This window comes from Schistocerca piceifrons, chromosome 7, assembly GCF_021461385.2.
Source record: "Schistocerca piceifrons isolate TAMUIC-IGC-003096 chromosome 7, iqSchPice1.1, whole genome shotgun sequence".
Classification (NCBI taxonomy): domain Eukaryota; kingdom Metazoa; phylum Arthropoda; class Insecta; order Orthoptera; family Acrididae; genus Schistocerca; species Schistocerca piceifrons.
Window position 1 is genome coordinate 24359461 of NC_060144.1, and position 18353 is coordinate 24377813.

The 18353-nt window shown below is 44.0% G+C and overlaps 1 protein-coding gene across 1 annotated transcript; it reads left to right on the forward strand.

The window, feature by feature from the left end:
* Positions 1-10: 10 nt before the first annotated feature.
* LOC124805401 (vicilin-like seed storage protein At2g18540) lies at positions 11-6698 on the forward strand. Its single transcript, XM_047265963.1, has 2 exons — positions 11-84; positions 6086-6698. Exons 1-2 carry the CDS (start codon positions 11-13, stop codon positions 6696-6698), a joined length of 687 nt encoding a protein of 228 aa, XP_047121919.1.
* Positions 6699-18353: the final 11655 nt, after the last annotated feature.

Below are 18353 nucleotides of genomic sequence, written 5' to 3' on the forward strand. Positions count from 1 at the left end.
GGCCCTCCCGATGCCGCCTGCGCCCACGCCTCGCCCTGGCAGCCCACATATCGCAGGCGGTGCGTCCGGCATCCTCCTCGCCAGGTCGGAGGTCTTGGGCCACAGATATTATTCGCCCTCGCCCCTCTGTGCTGAGAAGGTAGAAGTCGAGGACGTTCCAGCTCCAGTTGGCGATCTGGTCCTTTAGATGTCTAACGGTTGACACAGTCATGATGTCAGCTAACTCAGTCACCAGAACAGTACGTATCTCTGTATCAGTTGATAATTAGGGTATGTACTGTGTACACGATCAATTTAGCCATCCTTAAAGTCCATTAATGCCTGTCACACAGAGATTTACTACTCGCCAAGTCATCTCCAGAGCTGGAGTCGCACGTCGACAACGCGGACTTTCCCCTTAGACATACTTCTTTTTTTGTAGTTTTAGGGCGCACAACTACAATGGTCATTAGCGCCCAGACTAAGTTAGGAATGCACTGCAAGGCACAAGGTTAAAACAGGAACTAAAAGGGAAAACACGATAAAAGACAGACTGACAGGCATAGGATTAAAAAAAAAAAAAACAGCATAATCAAATGTCCTTAGACAGGTTTGTCAAGTGGATAAAACGAAGAACGCGAGCAGCTGCTCCTGGGTCATCCGCTAAAATGGCATCCAGAATACATGGCAGACCAAGATCAATTCGCAGTGTATTAAAATTCGGACAGGACGTTAAAATGTGGCGGACCGTCAGCAATTGCCCACAGGGGCAGAACGGCGCCGTCAGCAGATGGCGATGGCTGAACCGGCAGTGTCCAATTCGTAACCGGGCCAAACCAACCTCCTTCCGCCGAGAAGGGCGTGAGGAGGACGTGAGGAGGACGTCTAAGCCACGGGAAGAGGTTTCAAGGTCCGAAGCTTGTTGTATGGAAGTGCAGCCCAATCGGCATGCCACAGCGATAAAATGCGCTGACAAATGACCCTGCTACAATCTGACGAAGGGACACAACAAGAAGCTGTCCGCGGCTGGAGGACCACAGCCTTGGCCGTGGCATCTGCAGCTTCCCAGGGATACCCACTTGCCCAGGAACCCACATAAAGGTAACTGGAGAACCGTCGTCCGCCAGCTGCTGAAGAGAGCGTTGGATCCGGTGCACGAAAGGGTGAACCAGATACGGATCACTGAGGCTCTGGATGGCGCTCAGGGAATCGGAGCAGATGACATAAGCAGAATGTCGGTGGCGGCTGATGTAAAGAACAGCCTGGTAGAGGGCAAAGAGCTCAGCTGTGAAGACCGAACAATGGCCATGGAACGGTATTTGAAACTGTGTGCCCTTACAATAAAAAAAACACCCGACACCGTCATTGGTCTTAGAGCCATCTGTATAAATGAAGATCATATTAATGAACTTCGAACGAAGTTCGACAAAACTGGAGCGGTATACCGGAGCGGGGGTAACCTCCTTTGGGAGTGAGCTGAGGTCAAAGTCAACGCGAACCTGAGCCTGGAGCCAAGGTGGCGTTTGGCTCTCGCCCACTCGAAAGGTTCCAGGGAGTGAAAATCAAGGTGCAGAAGTAGGCGACGAAAGCGAACTCCAGGGGGTGGCAGGGCAGAGACATACAACCCGTATTGACGGTCGAGAGAGTCGTCAAAAAAAAAAGGAAAGATGAGACGCGTGGTCGGGCATTGATAATAGCCGACAGGCATAACGACAAAGCAGGATATCGCGCTGGTAGGTTAGTGGCAATTCACCGGCTTCAGCATGAGGACTCTCGACGGGACTAGTATAGAACACTCCGATCGCAAGATGTTGGATGGAGTTGAAGCGGCGTAAGATGGACGGCCGTGCAGAGGAGTATACGAAGCTCTTATAATCCAGCTTTGAGCGGACGATCGATCGATATAGGCGAAGTAGGATGGTTCGATCCGCTCCCCAAGACATACCGCTGAGAACAAAGAGGACATTTAGAGAACGGGTACAACGGGCAGCAAAATATGACAAATTTGACAGGAAACTTAGCTGGTCTCCACATGTAAGACCTAAAAATTTTGCTGTCTCCACGAATGGGAGAGCAACGTGACCGAGTCGTAAGGACGGTGGGAGAAACACTTTGTAGCGCCAGAAGTTAATACAGACCATCTTCTCGGAAGAAAAACGGAAGCCACTGGCGACACTCTAGGAGTACAGACGGTCAAGACAACGCTGAAGACATCGCTCCAGGAAACATGTACGCTGCGCGCTGCAGTAGATGGTAAAATCGTCCACGAAAAGGGAGCCTGATACATCAGCTGGGAGGCAATCCATTATTGTATTGATCGCTATGGCGAAGAGAGCGACGCTCAAAACTGAGCCCTGTGGCACCCCATTCTCCTGGCGAAGGGCGTCGGACAGGACAGAACCCACACGTACTCTGAACTGTAGATCCATTAAAAAGGCACGAATAAAAAGAGGGAGGCGACCACGAAGGCCCCATGTACGCATGGTGCGGAGAATGCCCGCCCTCCCACAGGTGTCGTAATCCTTCTCCAAATCAAAGAACACAGCCGCGGTCGGGAGCTTCCGCAAGAAGTTATTCATAATGAAGGTCGACAAGGTAACCAGATGGTGAGCAGCAGAGCAGCGCCTACGAAATCCACATTGTACACTGGTAAGTAGGCATCGAGATTCAAGCAGCCAAACCAAACGACAGTTAACCATTCGCTCCATCACCTTACAGACACAGCTGGTAAGGGAGATGGGTCGATAACTGGAAGGCAAGTGCTTGTCCTTCCCTGGTTTAAGAATCGGGACAATAGACTCGCGCCAGCATGTGGGAACATGACCCTCAATCCAGATGCGATTGTAAGTACAAAGAAGAAAACCTTTACCCGCAGGAGAAACGTTCTTCAGCATCTGAATACGAATATGAATAGAATCAGGCCCGTGACCGGGCAAGTGCATTTTCGAGTTCCTGCATGGTGAATGGAGCATTATAACTTTCACGATTCGAGGAGCCGAAGTTAGGTGGCCTAGCCTCCTCTGCCTGCTTTCGGGGGAGGAAGGCAGGGTGGTAATGAGCGGAGCTCGAAACCTCTGCGAAAAAGCGGCCGAAGGCATTGGAGACATCCTCAGGGGCCACAAGGACGTCATTCGCGACCGTCAAGCCAGAAACTGGTGAGTGGACCTTAGTGCCAGAGAGCCGGCACAGGCTACCCCAGACAACAGAAGAAGGTGTAAGAATGTTTAAGGTGCTTGTGAAAGCAGCCCAGCTGGCTTTCTTACTTTCTTTAATAACACGACGACACTGCGCACGTAATCGTTTATAATTGATACAATTCGCCACTGTATGGCGGCGTTTAAAGGTGCGTAACGCACGTCGACGAGCCCGTAAAGCGTCTCTACACGCTACGGCCCACCAGGGAACCGGTACACGACGTGGAGAAGGAGTGTGAGGGATGGAATATTCAGCAGCAGTGAGAATGACTTCCGTGAGATGTGCGACCTGACTATCGCAGCTTGCGGAGGTTTGATCCTGAAAGTTTGCCCTGGAAGAGAAGAGCCCCCAGTCTGCTTTGGAGATGTTCCAACTAGTTGAGCACGGAGAGGGGGTATGATGCAGGAGATGGATAACACAAGGGAAGTGGTCGCTCAAATACGTATCAGAAAGTGCGTACCATTCAAACTGGCGTGTAAGTTGGGTAGTACATATAGAAAGGTCTAAATTGGAATAGGAGTGAGTTGTGGCCGAAAGAAAAATAGGGGCGCCAGTATTGAGGCAGACAAGATTGAGGTGGTTGAAAAGGTCTGCCAACAGGGAGCCCCTCGGGTAGGATGCTGGAGAGCGTCAAAGGGGATGGTGGGCATTGAAGTCTCCAGTTAACAAAAATGGGGCAGGTAGCTGAGCAATAAGCTGCATCATGTCTGCCCTGGTAACGGCAGACGACGATAGAGTGTAAACGGTACAAATGGAAAATGTAAAAGTGGGGAGAGTAATTCGGACGGCAGCTGCCTGCAGGCCGGTGTGCAATGTGATGGGATCGTAGTAAGTATCATCCCGGACCAGGAACATAACCCCTCCATGAGCCGGAACACCTGCCACAGGGGGTAGGTCAAAACGCACAGCGGCATAGTGTGCCAAGTCAATTTGATTGCATGGACGTAGCTTCGTTTCCTGGGAAGCTACGACGAACTGACAGTGCAAGCGTAGCAGCAACTGTAAGTCCTCTCGATTGGAGAGGATGCCGCGAATATTCCAATGAAGAAGTGCCATCGTGAGAAGAAAAAGGAAAAGGAGAAGCCAAAAGGGGTCACCTCGAAGGCCGTTGAGGGCCTGGCTTCAAGCGAGCACTGCCGCCGCTATCAATAGGAGGAGAGTCATCGTCCATTGGTTCAGTAGGTTCGTCGGCCATCTTGGTAAGATGGCCGGGAGGGGGAGATTCCACCGCCGGTGAACGGCCAGATGTTCGGCTACCAGCGGTGCGGCCAGGCAAAACGGATGACGGCCTGGGGAGGCAACCGCCGAGTGGTTCAGGAGAAGAAACGCGCCGTGGCGGAGGAGGAGAACGTTGCTTCCTGTGAGCCTTCTTGGAAGGTCGTTTAGTTGAAGTACTGGTCGATGGCTGGGAGTTCAAGGTACATAGGAAGTCTGCACGGGATGGTTCCTTCTTGAAGGCCCGTTCATCTGACTTCTGGGTCTTAGTCTTGGCAGAAGCTGATGAAGGTGCTGGTGTCTAAGGGGTGACGGGAGGAAGAGGAGACGTTGACCGGTCGATCTTAGCACTGGCCGAATGGACGACCGTACTGCTGAAGGTCAGATCGCATGTCTGCGTCGCCACCTCCATGGTTGTCCGAGCGTGGGCTTCCTACTAGCAAATAGCTTGCGAGCAGCCGAGGTGGACACTCTCTGACCCGAATTTCCTGTATACAGTGTTCATCCTTGTAGATGGGACAGTCGCGGGAGGACGCTGCGTGGTCACCCTGACAGTTCACACAACGAGAAGACGGGGCAGGGACGCCCATGAGGGTGACTGTCCACCTCCAAGTGACACATTTAGCCGTATTAGAACAAGACTGGCGAGTGTGATTAAAACGCTGACACTGGTAGCAGCACGTAGGTGTCGGGACATAGGGGCGAACAGAAATAACCTCGTAGCCCGCTTTGATAGTGTTCAGCTGCTGTCGCGCATCAAAGATCAAGAAAAGTGTCCGGGTCGGTACAAGGTCATTGTTGACCTTTTTCATGACCCTATGGACAACCGTCACGCCCTGCTCAGCGAGGAAAGACTGAATCTCCTCGTCAGTCAATCCGTCGAGTGTTCGAGTATATACCACACCACGCGACGAATTCATAGTGCGGTGAGCCTCCACCCGCACAGGGAACGTGTACAGTAGTGTGGCCCGAAGTAGTTTTTGTGCCTGAAAGGCGCTCTCAGTTTCAAATAACAAGGTACCGTTACGCATGACTTGACAGATCCGGCTATGGCATCTACGTCCTTTTGGATAGCGAAAGGGTTGACAGATGAAAAATCCTTTCCGTCCTCAGATCGAGAAACTACGAGGAACTTTGGGGCAGGCGGTAGTACTTTTGTCACTAGTGGCTGGTCAAGTTTCCGTTTATGGGCAGAAGTCGAGAGAGAATAAGAAGAGAAATCTGTTGCGGAGGAATCCCCATGATTGCCAGCGTCTCCGATGGCGCGCTCCTTCCTTATGGGGACGTTCTCAGAGGGTGCTCCCGCCTTAGGTGAATGTTTACACCTCAGGTCACACCTCCAGCGAAACAGACGGAGGGACCAATCGGCATGGCCAGAAGGTATCAGCTCAGGCAATCACCCCTCCCTGGGCCTGGCCTTTACCAGGGGGTACGTGCGTGCCTTACTTGTCTACCCAGGGCGGGGAATTACGCGTTACCCCGTCGCCGACTACGCGTGCGAACGCGTGGGTCGACCTTCAGGCACGCACAGGGAGGAAAGAAGAAGAGGAAAAAATAAAGGGAAAGAGGGAGAGAAAGGACAGACTGTCTCAAACGCCAAGGCAAGGAGAAGAAGGCAAGGAGAAGAAGGCAAGGAGAAGAAGGCAAGGAGAAGAAGGCAAGGAGAAGAAGGCAAGGAGAAGAAGGCAAGGAGAAGAAGGCAAGGAGAAGAAGGCAAGGAGAAGAAGGCAAGGAGAAGAAGGCAAGGAGAAGAAGGCAAGGAGAAGAAGGCAAGGAGAAGAAGGCAAGGAGAAGAAGGCAAGGAGAAGAAGGCAAGGAGAAGAAGGCAAGGAGAAGAAGGCAAGGAGAAGAAGGCAAGGAGAAGAAGGCAAGGAGAAGAAGGCAAGGAGAAGAAGGCAAGGAGAAGAAGGCAAGGAGAAGAAGGCAAGGAGAAGAAGGCAAGGAGAAGAAGGCAAGGAGAAGAAGGCAAGGAGAAGAAGGCAAGGAGAAGAAGGCAAGGAGAAGAAGGCAAGGAGAAGAAGGCAAGGAGAAGAAGGCAAGGAGAAGAAGGCAAGGAGAAGAAGGCAAGGAGAAGAAGGCAAGGAGAAGAAGGCAAGGAGAAGAAGGCAAGGAGAAGAAGGCAAGGAGAAGAAGGCAAGGAGAAGAAGGCAAGGAGAAGAAGGCAAGGAGAAGAAGGCAAGGAGAAGAAGGCAAGGAGAAGAAGGCAAGGAGAAGAAGGCAAGGAGAAGAAGGCAAGGAGAAGAAGGCAAGGAGAAGAAGGCAAGGAGAAGAAGGCAAGGAGAAGAAGGGAAAAGCAAGAAAGACAGTGAGAGGGAGAAGGGCAAAGAAAGGAACCAAACAAAGGAAGGAACCAAACAAAGGAAGGAACAAAGCAGAGTAAGTGAAAAACCGAAATGACCACAAAGGTAACTCGTGGAACCGTCCGTCTCCGGACGCAGGCGCAAACTACTCCCTTGAGGGGGATGGACTTCTTTTAGTCGCCTCTTAGAATAGGTCTGAGGTTTTCCTGCCTGTCTGAACCCCCGGATCCGCAGGGGGTCGAAGCAGACTGTATTCAAATTTTATCGCTTGTGAACATTATGACATGCTAAATACCTGCTGTTATGTTACGAAAGAATGCCTCTTCAATACCCTTGAAAGAGTAGTATATAAACCACTGGGCGAGTTAAACATCTCACAGAACAGAAATAAAATGAAAGCATGACCTGTAAGTTTGTTAGAAAGTAGTAAGAACAATGAGGATGGCAGATACTTTGAGTCTATGGCTCGTTTATGGGTTATATCGTAACATTTAAAAAAATTTTTTTTAAATAAAACCGTCAAGAATCGTTGATTTATGAAATGTAGGAAATGAAAACAGCGATAATTATAATAAACTAAACCAAATTCCAAGACTGTACACCTTGGACCAAGTAGTTCCTGTACCTCTCCCCTTTACTCTGTTCTTGTTCAAAGAACCTCCCTCAACAAAAGGAGAAATAGGAGAATCTCAGCTACACAAGAACGGATTGAAATTTCACACAGTCTGTATCGCACCAGATAGGAGCCCCTCATAATAAACGTGAACATTTATCATTAGACAATTATCGAAAAACCGTCTTAATCGCATTTATTATACCGCCTACTGGTTTCAACCCGAGTAGGGGTTTTCTTCTGGGCGTTTACACTGTGAAATTATAGATATCCGTCAGAAAGACTCCATTATACAACAGCTAAAATAAATTTAAAATGTTACCCATTGGTCGACTGCTGGTGGTGTCACTTCTGTCTACATAACGGCAAGAAACTATGCGAGACTAACACTTCGTATGGGCTTCAATAGCGTGCTGAGATCACGTGAATAGAACGGCTACACCCCCAGCGGCGATCAACGGCATTTAATGTAATTACTAGTCACCTTGGTTTAACAAATTTAAGTTACAGTAAATAACAGAAAACGGAACCATTCAATTTAAAAGGAGTTACAATTATAGTGTCGATTATAAAAGAATAACCAATGTTCCGTAGTCAACTCGTAAAATTCGTAGACGTATATTACATTATGTGCCATAATATAAAGTAAAACAATTTGTGACACACAAAAACTGGTGTCTTCTTGTATTGTAATATATCTATTCGTCCAATTACGTAGAAAACATTGGAGACAATTTACTAAAAACGGCTAATATGGAAGGACTACAGAGCCCTCAATTCCTTGTGGTGAGGACGCCGGTGCAGTGGAATACAAAGCGTTAATCAGACGCCATCTAGACTGTGTAGCGAGGACGCCGTCGTCATGGTAGCAGCTGGTGTGTTCGTATGGTGTTATCTTTGCCCTGGCCACGGCGTCTGTTGCCGTGGTAGCGGTACGTCATGGCTGTTCATCCACAGAACGCCGCTGGGGGTGTTGCCGTTCTATTCACGTCATCTCAGCACGCTATTTAAGCCTATACGAATGGTTAGTCTCGCATAGTTTCCTCCCGTCATGTAGCAGGAGTGACACCACCAGCAGTCGACCAATGGGTAACATTTTAAATTTACGTAATTTTAGATGTTTTATAATGGAGTCTTTCTGACGGATATATATAATTTCGCAGTGTAAACGCCCAGAAGATAACCCCTACGTCGGGTTGAAACCGGCTAGCGGTATAATAATAATAATAATAATAATAATAATAATAATAATAATAAATGCGATTAAGGTTTCTCAATAATTGATTAATCATACTAATCGCTGCTTCATCACCACAACCATGTTGTCCAAAAATTTATCATTAGGGTCCACTTCATTTCAACATGCTCAATACATTGCAATGAATGCGGAAAGTATTAAACGTACCATTTCAGGAGGAACCTTACCAATGGTCAGCATGAAGTATTTAGAAAAAGCATCGGAAACTCCAAACACAGAAATTAGGCTTGTTTACCTGGTGAAAGCACTATTTATATGGTCAGTTTGTTGCAGTTTTCTCAATCTACTTTCTTCAAGATTACGTGGGTAATACGTGTTTGTATTTGTAACTTCATTGGACGATGTACCTCCCACCCTCTTACATATGTACAGCGCTTCAATGCAACCGGTTTGTTCTTGTAAAACTGGTAACAGATGGTCATGTGTGTCTCCAGCGCTGACTTTAGTCCAAGTGCAGCGATGTTTATGTATCATTCGCCTATACAGAAATAGCGCAATAAGATACAAGGGTTGGACAAAAATCTAATCACGGCGAAAGGTGCACGCTTGAACATAAATGCAGATGCCAACGAAGCCCGAAGACTCACTGTTGCATTTCAACATGAATGGCAGCTACGCCCCGATATCTTCATGTTCCAAGTGTTCTTACGCGATCACTTTTTCAGAGACGGTCTTGTAAGATTTGCAGAATCATATTGAAGACCCGTTTGATTAGTATATTTTATTGACGCCAAGGAACATGATGAACTGCAGTAGTAGTGGATGTCGGTAGCTGGCTCATACAGTCTTACTTTTCTTTTACTCTTGATTCGAATGTGCATGCCTTGCAGACGTGAGAGCAGGTTGAAAGCATTATCAGTTGTGCAAAAAGCATGCAGATTACCATGGACAGTAGTGCTAGCCTCCTCCCGTACAACATATTTCCAGAAGGCCTGGTGAAGGGAGGTGAGCGTCGACAGCTCATCAGCTATCTGAACGCTTTTGTTGTGCCACGTCCGTACGTTGAACATTGTGTAACAAAAAAATCCTATCTGAATTCCTTCAAAACAAAGTCCCGGTCAAATCATTTTACAATCTGTAAGTAGAGTGAGAAGTTCCGCTTTCCAGATCAAGGCGCTATTGTCCCCAAATGTGTAACATTGAGATGTGTATTTCTGACGTCCGCTACTTGAGCGAGAGCGAATTATTTGACTGACATTAAGCTCATAGTACCTTTATGGTTGAATATGTAGAATCCTTATTGTTAATTCGGTGTTACCCTGATGCTTAAGTTTTACCGCGTGAGCAAACAATTTTTATTACGAATTTTTTTCTCATTTTGAGGGAGTCTCAGCGACAGAAAATTTCGGAAACTTTACACATAATTTCCAAGCTTGTTCGAAGTCGCTAGGTGCTCCTTTCGAAATACTATGCAATGCAGCACGCTTATGAATTATGTATAAAATTCGACTTTAGTTTGGTGTGTGTACAGCAGCGTATTTCAAATGTCATTAATTGCAGACGTTTTCGTTTCTTAAAAGCACTGTGTTATCAGAATGTGTTTCACTATGTGTTATGTTTACACATACCCTCTTCCTGTTCCCGGGTTCGATTCCCGGCGGGGTCAGGGATTTTCTCTGCCTCGTGACGACTGGGTGTTGTGTGATGTCCTTAGGTTAGTTAGGTATAAGTAGTTCTAAGTTCTAGGGGACCGATGACCATAGATGTTAAGTCCCATAGTGCTCAGAGCCATTTAACCATTTTGAACCCTCCTCCTGTGGTGATATTCCCATTCTAACATCAAGGAATAAAACCTACTACGCAAGGCTTTTAATTCTTATAGAGAACACACGTGATCCAGCTAAGCTTATTGTTCTGTTAATTGCACATCGAATGTGGAATTATTCAGAGGTAGTGCGGACTGTTTGTATGAAATGATGTAATGTTATATCGGAATATACCAGGGAGCAACAACAGGGGACGTGTGCCCTCCTAATCCTTAGGTAAAGAAAAAAAAACCAGTGTGGTCATATGTTTTTCTTTTAAGGAAATGATTTAAATGTAGGCATGTATGTATCAGGGACGAAACCAACTCTTTTTATGGCTACTTACAAGTTGCCATTCATCTTACAAAACAAAAATACTCTATAATGCCAGGCCTACGTAAAGCTTTCCAAACACTGCAAAAAGAAGGAAAAACAAACAGCACCGACTGCTGAGTTATCTTGATGGCCAAGAATAAACAGGCGTTACAGTTATCAACAAGTACCGTGCGTAAACAGAGCAAGTTTCGATGTACAACCGCCACATCGCTGCGAAACTGTTATGCTTCTGCAACTGGTATGTTTTCATCCTTCAGATTTTAAAGTTTTGAAATATGTGTACTATGGATACAAGTTTGGTGATAACTAATTTAGCAGCTTTGTCATGGTGAGCCATAATATGTTGTGCTCCACAGAGTTATAAAACATAAGATTTTGTGAAACAACCGTTTCCAAACAAGACACACAATACGTAACATTGACATCTGCATTATTTGGTCGTATAAGTGAGGGTATGAAATTAACAAAAATCCATTACTCTGTAACAGACAGAGGCAATGGGTCTGTTATACCCAATTACTCCGAATTCCCGGAACAACGTCAAAAATTTAGTGTGTGGATTGCGGGTCCACCCTATATACAAGATGTTCCAAGCCCTTAGGCTCCCAGCTATATATGCGCCAGAGCTTTATAAATGAATTGTTTTTAGATAATGCGTATTTCAGGCTGAACGAGATACTGAGTGCTCGGATTGTTTACGTGACATGTTTGGAAATACTTATTTTATGTTATCAAAACTATGCGAAACATATCACTTAAGAAAGGCAGTATGAATTTGAGATATGCAGTATGCATTTGAGGCATGTTTTCTCTCTGGAGCTTTACTAGCAGTGCTTACGCCTGCTGTGCCATGCCTCAAATCGGCAGGATCCACCCAAGCTTTAGAAAATTTTCCTTGTATTTTTACACTTCATTACAGCTGCCTTCCCATAGCTAATGTAGTGCTGTAGAAAATTGAATAAAGCTTTAATATGTAATGAGACATTTAATATGTAATCACATATTTCTGACTTGCCAGCAGAAATTGCATGTATATCCGTGACACTTCAATGTAACTAATGTAATTTTTTTTAAATTGCTCATTAAATGTTAATAACTGCAGCTGCATTGTACCACTTCTTAAACTGGGATATCCTTAAACTGAGTTGTCGGTTTTTACTATAAAATTTCTCTTTCCGTTGATGCACTGAAGAAACCTGCTTTGACAGTTCACATTTTTTTTGCAGTGTGCAGACACCACCTTCCATCCTGCAGAGCAGGCTGGAAGCCATACGTCCAGAATGTACTGCTGAGGGCTTGGTGGAAGTCAGGTATGGTTTGTGTAATAGACTGGTTTATTAAGCGTATTTCTGCTTTGTTTCATGTTTGCCTGATTGCAGTGCTAATTATATTATGTGGCAAGATCAAGTTATTTTCATTATGGGATAACTGTTAATGAAACACTGAAATTGAGAAATAAGAAAAGGTTTGTTATTGTGGGTAAGTTTATTGCTATGACTACAGTGAGTGCTATGTATACTTAGATAAGAAAACTTGTTTCTACTAATGGAGGTAATTTTTTAGTGTTTGTGTATTGTTCAGTCACTTGTGAAACTGAGCTCTCAGCTGCGGAGTATACTCTCAGAAATCTTCAGTTCCAAAGCAAGTGCTTCATTGTCCCACTGTTAATTTGCGAGTTATGACCTGCAGGTGTTCTGGTACTTCCCAAAAGGGCTGTACTGTGAGGAAGGCATTGTTCCCAGAATCCAGTGCAAGTAGAAAACAGTGAAGTTGGCATCTCCTAGTGGTCTACTTTATCTATGTAACAACAATATTACATTAAGAGAACTGTCATCAAATGCTGGTTAGGGCGTTTTGATAAAAAGGCAGTATACATTCAATACTAGCTTCTCTCATCAAAGACATACATTTTAGCTCTAGGTCATGATAATTTACTTTCATCAGTGGTATGAAGAAAATGAAGATTGGTACAACGAATCTAACAGAATTATGTTTGTGATTAGTCTGTTGGGTTATATTGAGAAAATTGTAGCTTTGTGTAGTACCAGTGAGATGTGCTTAAGGGTTTACATTTCTATACTCTTGTGGTAGGTTTGATAGTGGATATTCCAGCAGATGGAACTGTCTTTCGGAAGAGGATTTGTAATTGGTGCATTTGCCATGTGTGAAGGGCACTGAAAACTATTGAAGTTGGCTGCACGAAGCTACCTATATTTTGTTTTACATGCTCAGTTAATGTGAGTATACATTTGTTGTTTAGGTGTAATAATCCTTTATGATGTTTCCCAATTGGTTAGTTTCAAAAATGTGCAGTCAGTTGGGCACCCAGATGACCTGATATTTATGATGTATAGTACATCCATGTTTAAATGAAATTAAAATGTTTTTTTCACTTTCGTTGGCATTTGTTGATGTACTAGGTATCAGCTAGGGTGGCACCTGGGTGGTGTGGTGCAGGTCAGTTCTCTCACCCCTCATCTTCCCTTAGGTTTCAAAAAGCAGAGGGAAGCTATTGGGGTAGCCTGACATGGCCTGTGATTATAAGTTCACACCGTTGGCACAGTTTTATTTCTGCTGCAAGTTCTGTTCGGTAGCATTGAAGGACAGGTGTAGGTTTGAATCCCAGTACTTCATCCAGAGTATTCATGTAGCAATACTGTGCTTAATTTGTGCTGTTTCTGGCATGGTTTTGCAATTTTAGTGCTACACAGTAGCCAACATTTGCTTGTGTCTTTATTGTGTGGAAGTTTCTGCAGAGAGAGCAGTGATTTGCGTTGGTTAGTATTGCTATTTCGTTTGAGAGATAGTCATATGTGAGGGATATGAATTTTTTCACATGCTTAAAGATAATGACAGAAGGCGTGAAATAGTATGGGAACAACAGACTGAGTCACCCCAAACCATATAGTTTTCCACTACAAATTGTACTGAGAATCTTTGCAGAAATATGGGCAATGGAATGCTGTGGTCAATAAGTAGTTTCCATCTTCAGAAAGATACTGATTAAGAACTGTAACTTATTTGGACGATTTCCAGCAGTACATCGTTCATTGTGCTGGTTGGAATTTTATGAATACTGCTTGTTTTCTGAGGCAAAAGGCTGCACATGTTTCAGTACAGTAACACTGGTACAGAAAGTGCAAGGCTAGAAATGAAGGTTTTGATGGAGAGCTGATGTTATAGTAGCTAGTGCTAGTTTTCAGGAAAGACATTGTGAAGGATGATCTTCACTTTGGCTCAATCAAAAAGATGATGCCAGAAAACACATTTCACAAAATTCAGAAGGCAATGGCAGGATGAACGCACTGTCTGGCAAAGGAAACTTCAGTGGGATGATCTGAATATCACTTTAGGCTAATACTTGCATCCTGGATATCCAGTTATCACGAAGGGAATAGTGATGTATAGGAACATGGGTTTCGAAATTGATGTGGTTCGTAAGAGAATTGTTATCATCCACAAAAACAATAGAAACTTCCTAAGGGACAATCAAACAACAATAAATTGTATTAACCCATTAGCATTCAATTTATTATTAATTGAAATGTATTCTTAGTTTTGGGAAGCAGTATCCTGGTGAGCCAATTTATGGAAATTTGAGGAAATTTAATTTACTTAGGGCATAAAAGAAAAAAAATTTGGGCCATTCTCATTTGAGAATGCTGAGCGCTTCGCAGCTTTCACCTTATACCACCCATTTTCCTACGAAGCAGTGTAATGAAATTGATAATAATAGTGAAATGTTATCAGTTTGTTTATTTTGCAATAAGTCAAGTTTATAAAACATTTAACCTATCAACTTTCCAAAACGAAAATTTAATCAAGGCCGAATACCATGTTTGGAAAGCATTTGGTGGGGAGCGTAACATTCCACTCACCACAATATGTACTTGGCTTTCCTTTACAATTCTCAGACTGACAATCTTCGCTTTTGTCATTTCTCGGACACACAGTTTCTGGTCGTATCGTGCTGGGACATGACACAGGATTCATTGGTGTTCCATTAGTGCACTGGGAACAGTTCCTTCTTTGCACCTCTTAGAAGCCAGTTGTGCAGTTGTAACCATCATATCTACAACTGTTGTAAAAACAAAAAGGAACCACTATCGCTATTAACCATGTGCTGCAATTGTATATTTCTCATTTAGACATCTATGAAGATTGGCACATCCATGATATTCTTGTATGTTCAGTGCATGTTGTTTTGGAATACTTAGCTTTTGTTTCTGGGGTGAATTCCTACGTTAGTCGTTGTCACAAAATGGAATGGTAATAAGTATGTTGCACTAGCGTCTGATTTTGACCCTGTACCCCCACGGTCAAAGATTTCCTTTTCCTTGAAATCCGCACTCAAAACCTCACCTCCCCACCTTTCTTTTTCATTACCTTATCTGGTGATAAGGGTGACATCGTTGTTCTGCTTTTTTCTTATGGTTGCAGATGCACAGAAGCCTAGTCCCTACTGTTGGATGAGGTCATGACTAATACAGTAATTGTCAAAAAATACTTCCTAACTTAGTGACAATGGACAACATATCCAAAAGGACTTTGGAACAGCCGGCCGTAGTGACTGAGCGGTTCTAGACGCTACAGTCTGGATCCGCGCGACCACTACGGTCAGAAGTTAAGTCCCATAGTGCTCAGAGCCATTTGAACCATTATTTGGAACTTTGGCACTTAGTGGTAGATCCTCATCATTCTGCTCCTTCCCAATATATAGGAGGAAGATGTAAGGTTCATAGTTTACATCCAAAGTGTGTTGACTTGAGTCTGATAAACTGCTTTGTAAGGTGTTTCCTATATCGAAATGTAAATCTGGTTTCAGTTGAAGATACCTATTACGACTCAAAGAATCTTTAACTGGTTGAACACCAAGGTCATCATCCTCAGACCAATTGTTTCTTTCACTGCATAATTTGATAGCTAGTAAAGATAGACAACACAACAAATACCCGAATTTCATCACGTACAACTGAAGAATGTAATTTATTTTTACATTTCCCAACATATCTTGAGTTTCCTATCCAGTCATGCTTACTGTTGTTCAAACAGCTGTATGGTACTGCTCATTTACATCCAGATCTGCTTCTATTTCTTCACATGATCAGATTATGCTGCCTCTTCAACCATTCCCAAAATCTGGTGAGCCATGTGAAAGAAGTCTGGGAAGAACAAAATACGGAACATTTACCAAGAAAGTGTTGGCAGAGGAGGACAGCAGGCTTTGATGCACTGGAACACAAAATACAATAAAGTATTTTGGCCTACACACACTACTACAGTATTGCTTATGCAGCAACCACAAAGTGACAGTGATCCTCCCATAGATGCTGCCACACTAATACCACAATGACGGCACTCTTTGTTGGAAGCAGCGTACGCTGTAATTGATGGCAATGGCCACTGATGGGTTAAACATTGTTCATTCCTCTCCTGAAAGCCTTTCCTGTTGTCTTTCCTTTCCTCTCTTCCCAAAAAATACGTAAATATCTGGCAGACGGACCATTGTGCATACGCAGCCTGTGTTGCTGTCACGTTTGTTGAAGACCCTGGTTTTGTACCGAGGTTAATACTGATGTGGAAATCTGAAGAATGCGAAACATTCACATAATCAATGCTGATTTACTTTGTAACTAAACAAATTAGTAGTGATAAAATGTATTGTTTGTAGTGTTCCTCATAAAACTGTAAGGGAGAAAATCTAATACTGCATGAAATACACTCGTTCATTATTTTTTCCACACTTTCTGTATTTCACAGCGTACTTCCAAATTCTTTTTTCAACCCTAGGTGCACCGTCTCAGAAGATTGCCATAGTACAGTGTGGAGTAAATGTATGCAATTTAAACAAGCATTTCTGTTGCCAGGTTGGCTTACTAAAATCCTGGTGTAGTGAGAAAACGGTAAAGAATGCATACAGTTCCTAAGTTCATTCTCACCTTTAATCTGTGTTCACTATTGTGAAACTTGAAAGCAGCAATTAGTACATTCAAACTTCAAAACAAAGGCCATTAGGTCATGTTTGGATGAAAACCTACTCTTGTGTAAAACTATGAAAAAGATTTCTGGTATTCCTCCTTTACCATGTACCCACATTACGGGAATAGAAGTAAAGCACAGTATATTCAACAAATGTTTCACCACCTCTTTACCAGGCAAAGAAGAAAATCAAAGCACTCACATCAGATTTGCAGCATCGCTGCTTTCACACCATTCCAAAATATCTAATTTTATGAAATGTACAATGGGCACACTTCATGAGTTAAGTGTTATTTGCAGTATTAATGTTGGCATAAGCTGCTTTCACTTGTACAACCTACTTACCGGTAGGCTTTCAAATGACATATGCATAAGCTGCTTTTGGAGAAAATGGGACCCAAATAGTACAATAGTGGTTTTTCTGAGTACAAAACAGTCCTCAACTGGTCTTCATTTGTTTTGAATTACACTATTAAGGTAAACTGTTTGCCCTGAACAAATGGCCAGTTTTGTGTCTGGGCTCTTATTGCTCGTGCTTATATCGGCAAACTTCATGTTATGGAGTCATTCAGTGTCTTTTATGTTTATTATGTATATTGAAGGGGAGGAGAGAAAGGGAGGGAAAGGAATATTGACATGTGCTGCATCAAGACTCTGCGCGGTATGAATGGCGGTAAGTGAACATGAGTGCTGGCCTGGGATTCGAAGTTCGGAAACACAGCGCCACCCAATGTTTATCTCAGCTATCTCGACACGCCTATTCCTACCTTGTGCCACCTGCCTAAAGTCCCTGTTCATTTCCTCCGTGCTCACTACTTTCTGATTCCCGAAGGAGATCGGACACTGATTCGCCTCAATGGGCAATAGATCCACCACATTCAGTTTTGAGTATGTGGTGTGTGTTCTTTTGAACATGTCTAAGAATGGACACTGTCTAATATGAAACACTGTCTAATATGAAATTACACAAATCCACAGTGTGCCACGTACTGAGCCTAGAGTGATGCTGTCTGCCCACTCTTAATTTAGTTTCATTCCTATTGTGAGAATTGCTAATATTATGATCGTTTCTGTTGGTATAGGACTCCATCCACACAATGGTTCAAATGGCTCTGATCACTATGGGACTTAACATCTATGGTCGTCAGTCCCCTAGAACTTAGAACTACTTAAACCTAACTAACCTAAGGCCACCACACAACACCCAGCCATCACGAGGCAGAGAAAATCCCTGAACCCGCCTGGAATCGAACCCGGGAACCCAGGCGTGGGAAGCGAGAACGCTACCGCACGACCACGAGCTGCGGGCCCATCCACACAAAGGCATACATTAATGGAATATGCTTCAGCATAATCTGTCTGCACAATTGAAGGTGTTAACAAGGAATGATCCCACGTATGTAATGGTTTGTTTGTGTCCCTCAGCGTAGATATTTTTCCAAATCCTGGAATTGCTTGTGTAGACAAATTATCAGCTGATATTGGATAAAATGAATTGTTAGATGCTGGTTATCTCGAGTAAATGAATTTGCACGTGATGGATACCGCAAAATATGGGTATGGCGAAAAGGCATTTCATTGCAGCTGTTCTTCAAAGTCTCATGTCAAAGGTAATAATTGAATTCATGCTTCTCTGTGGAAGTATTGCTTATTGAAGTCCAGGAATTAATGACACAGCTGCATGCTCACAAACGATTACAGCTATCTTATCAGCATAATGAATGGTGCTGAGA

What these genes read in the sequence shown, in the direction of transcription:
- LOC124805401 (XM_047265963.1), top strand. Translation starts at nt 11, where the DNA reads ATGCCGCCTGCGCCCACGCCTCGCCCTGGCAGCCCACATATCGCAGGC. An exon ending in TCCGGCATCCTCCTCGCCAG is followed by an intron (nt 85 to 6,085) that starts GTCGGAGGTCTT and finishes GGCAAGGAGAAG; the next exon opens with AAGGCAAGGAGAAGAAGGCA.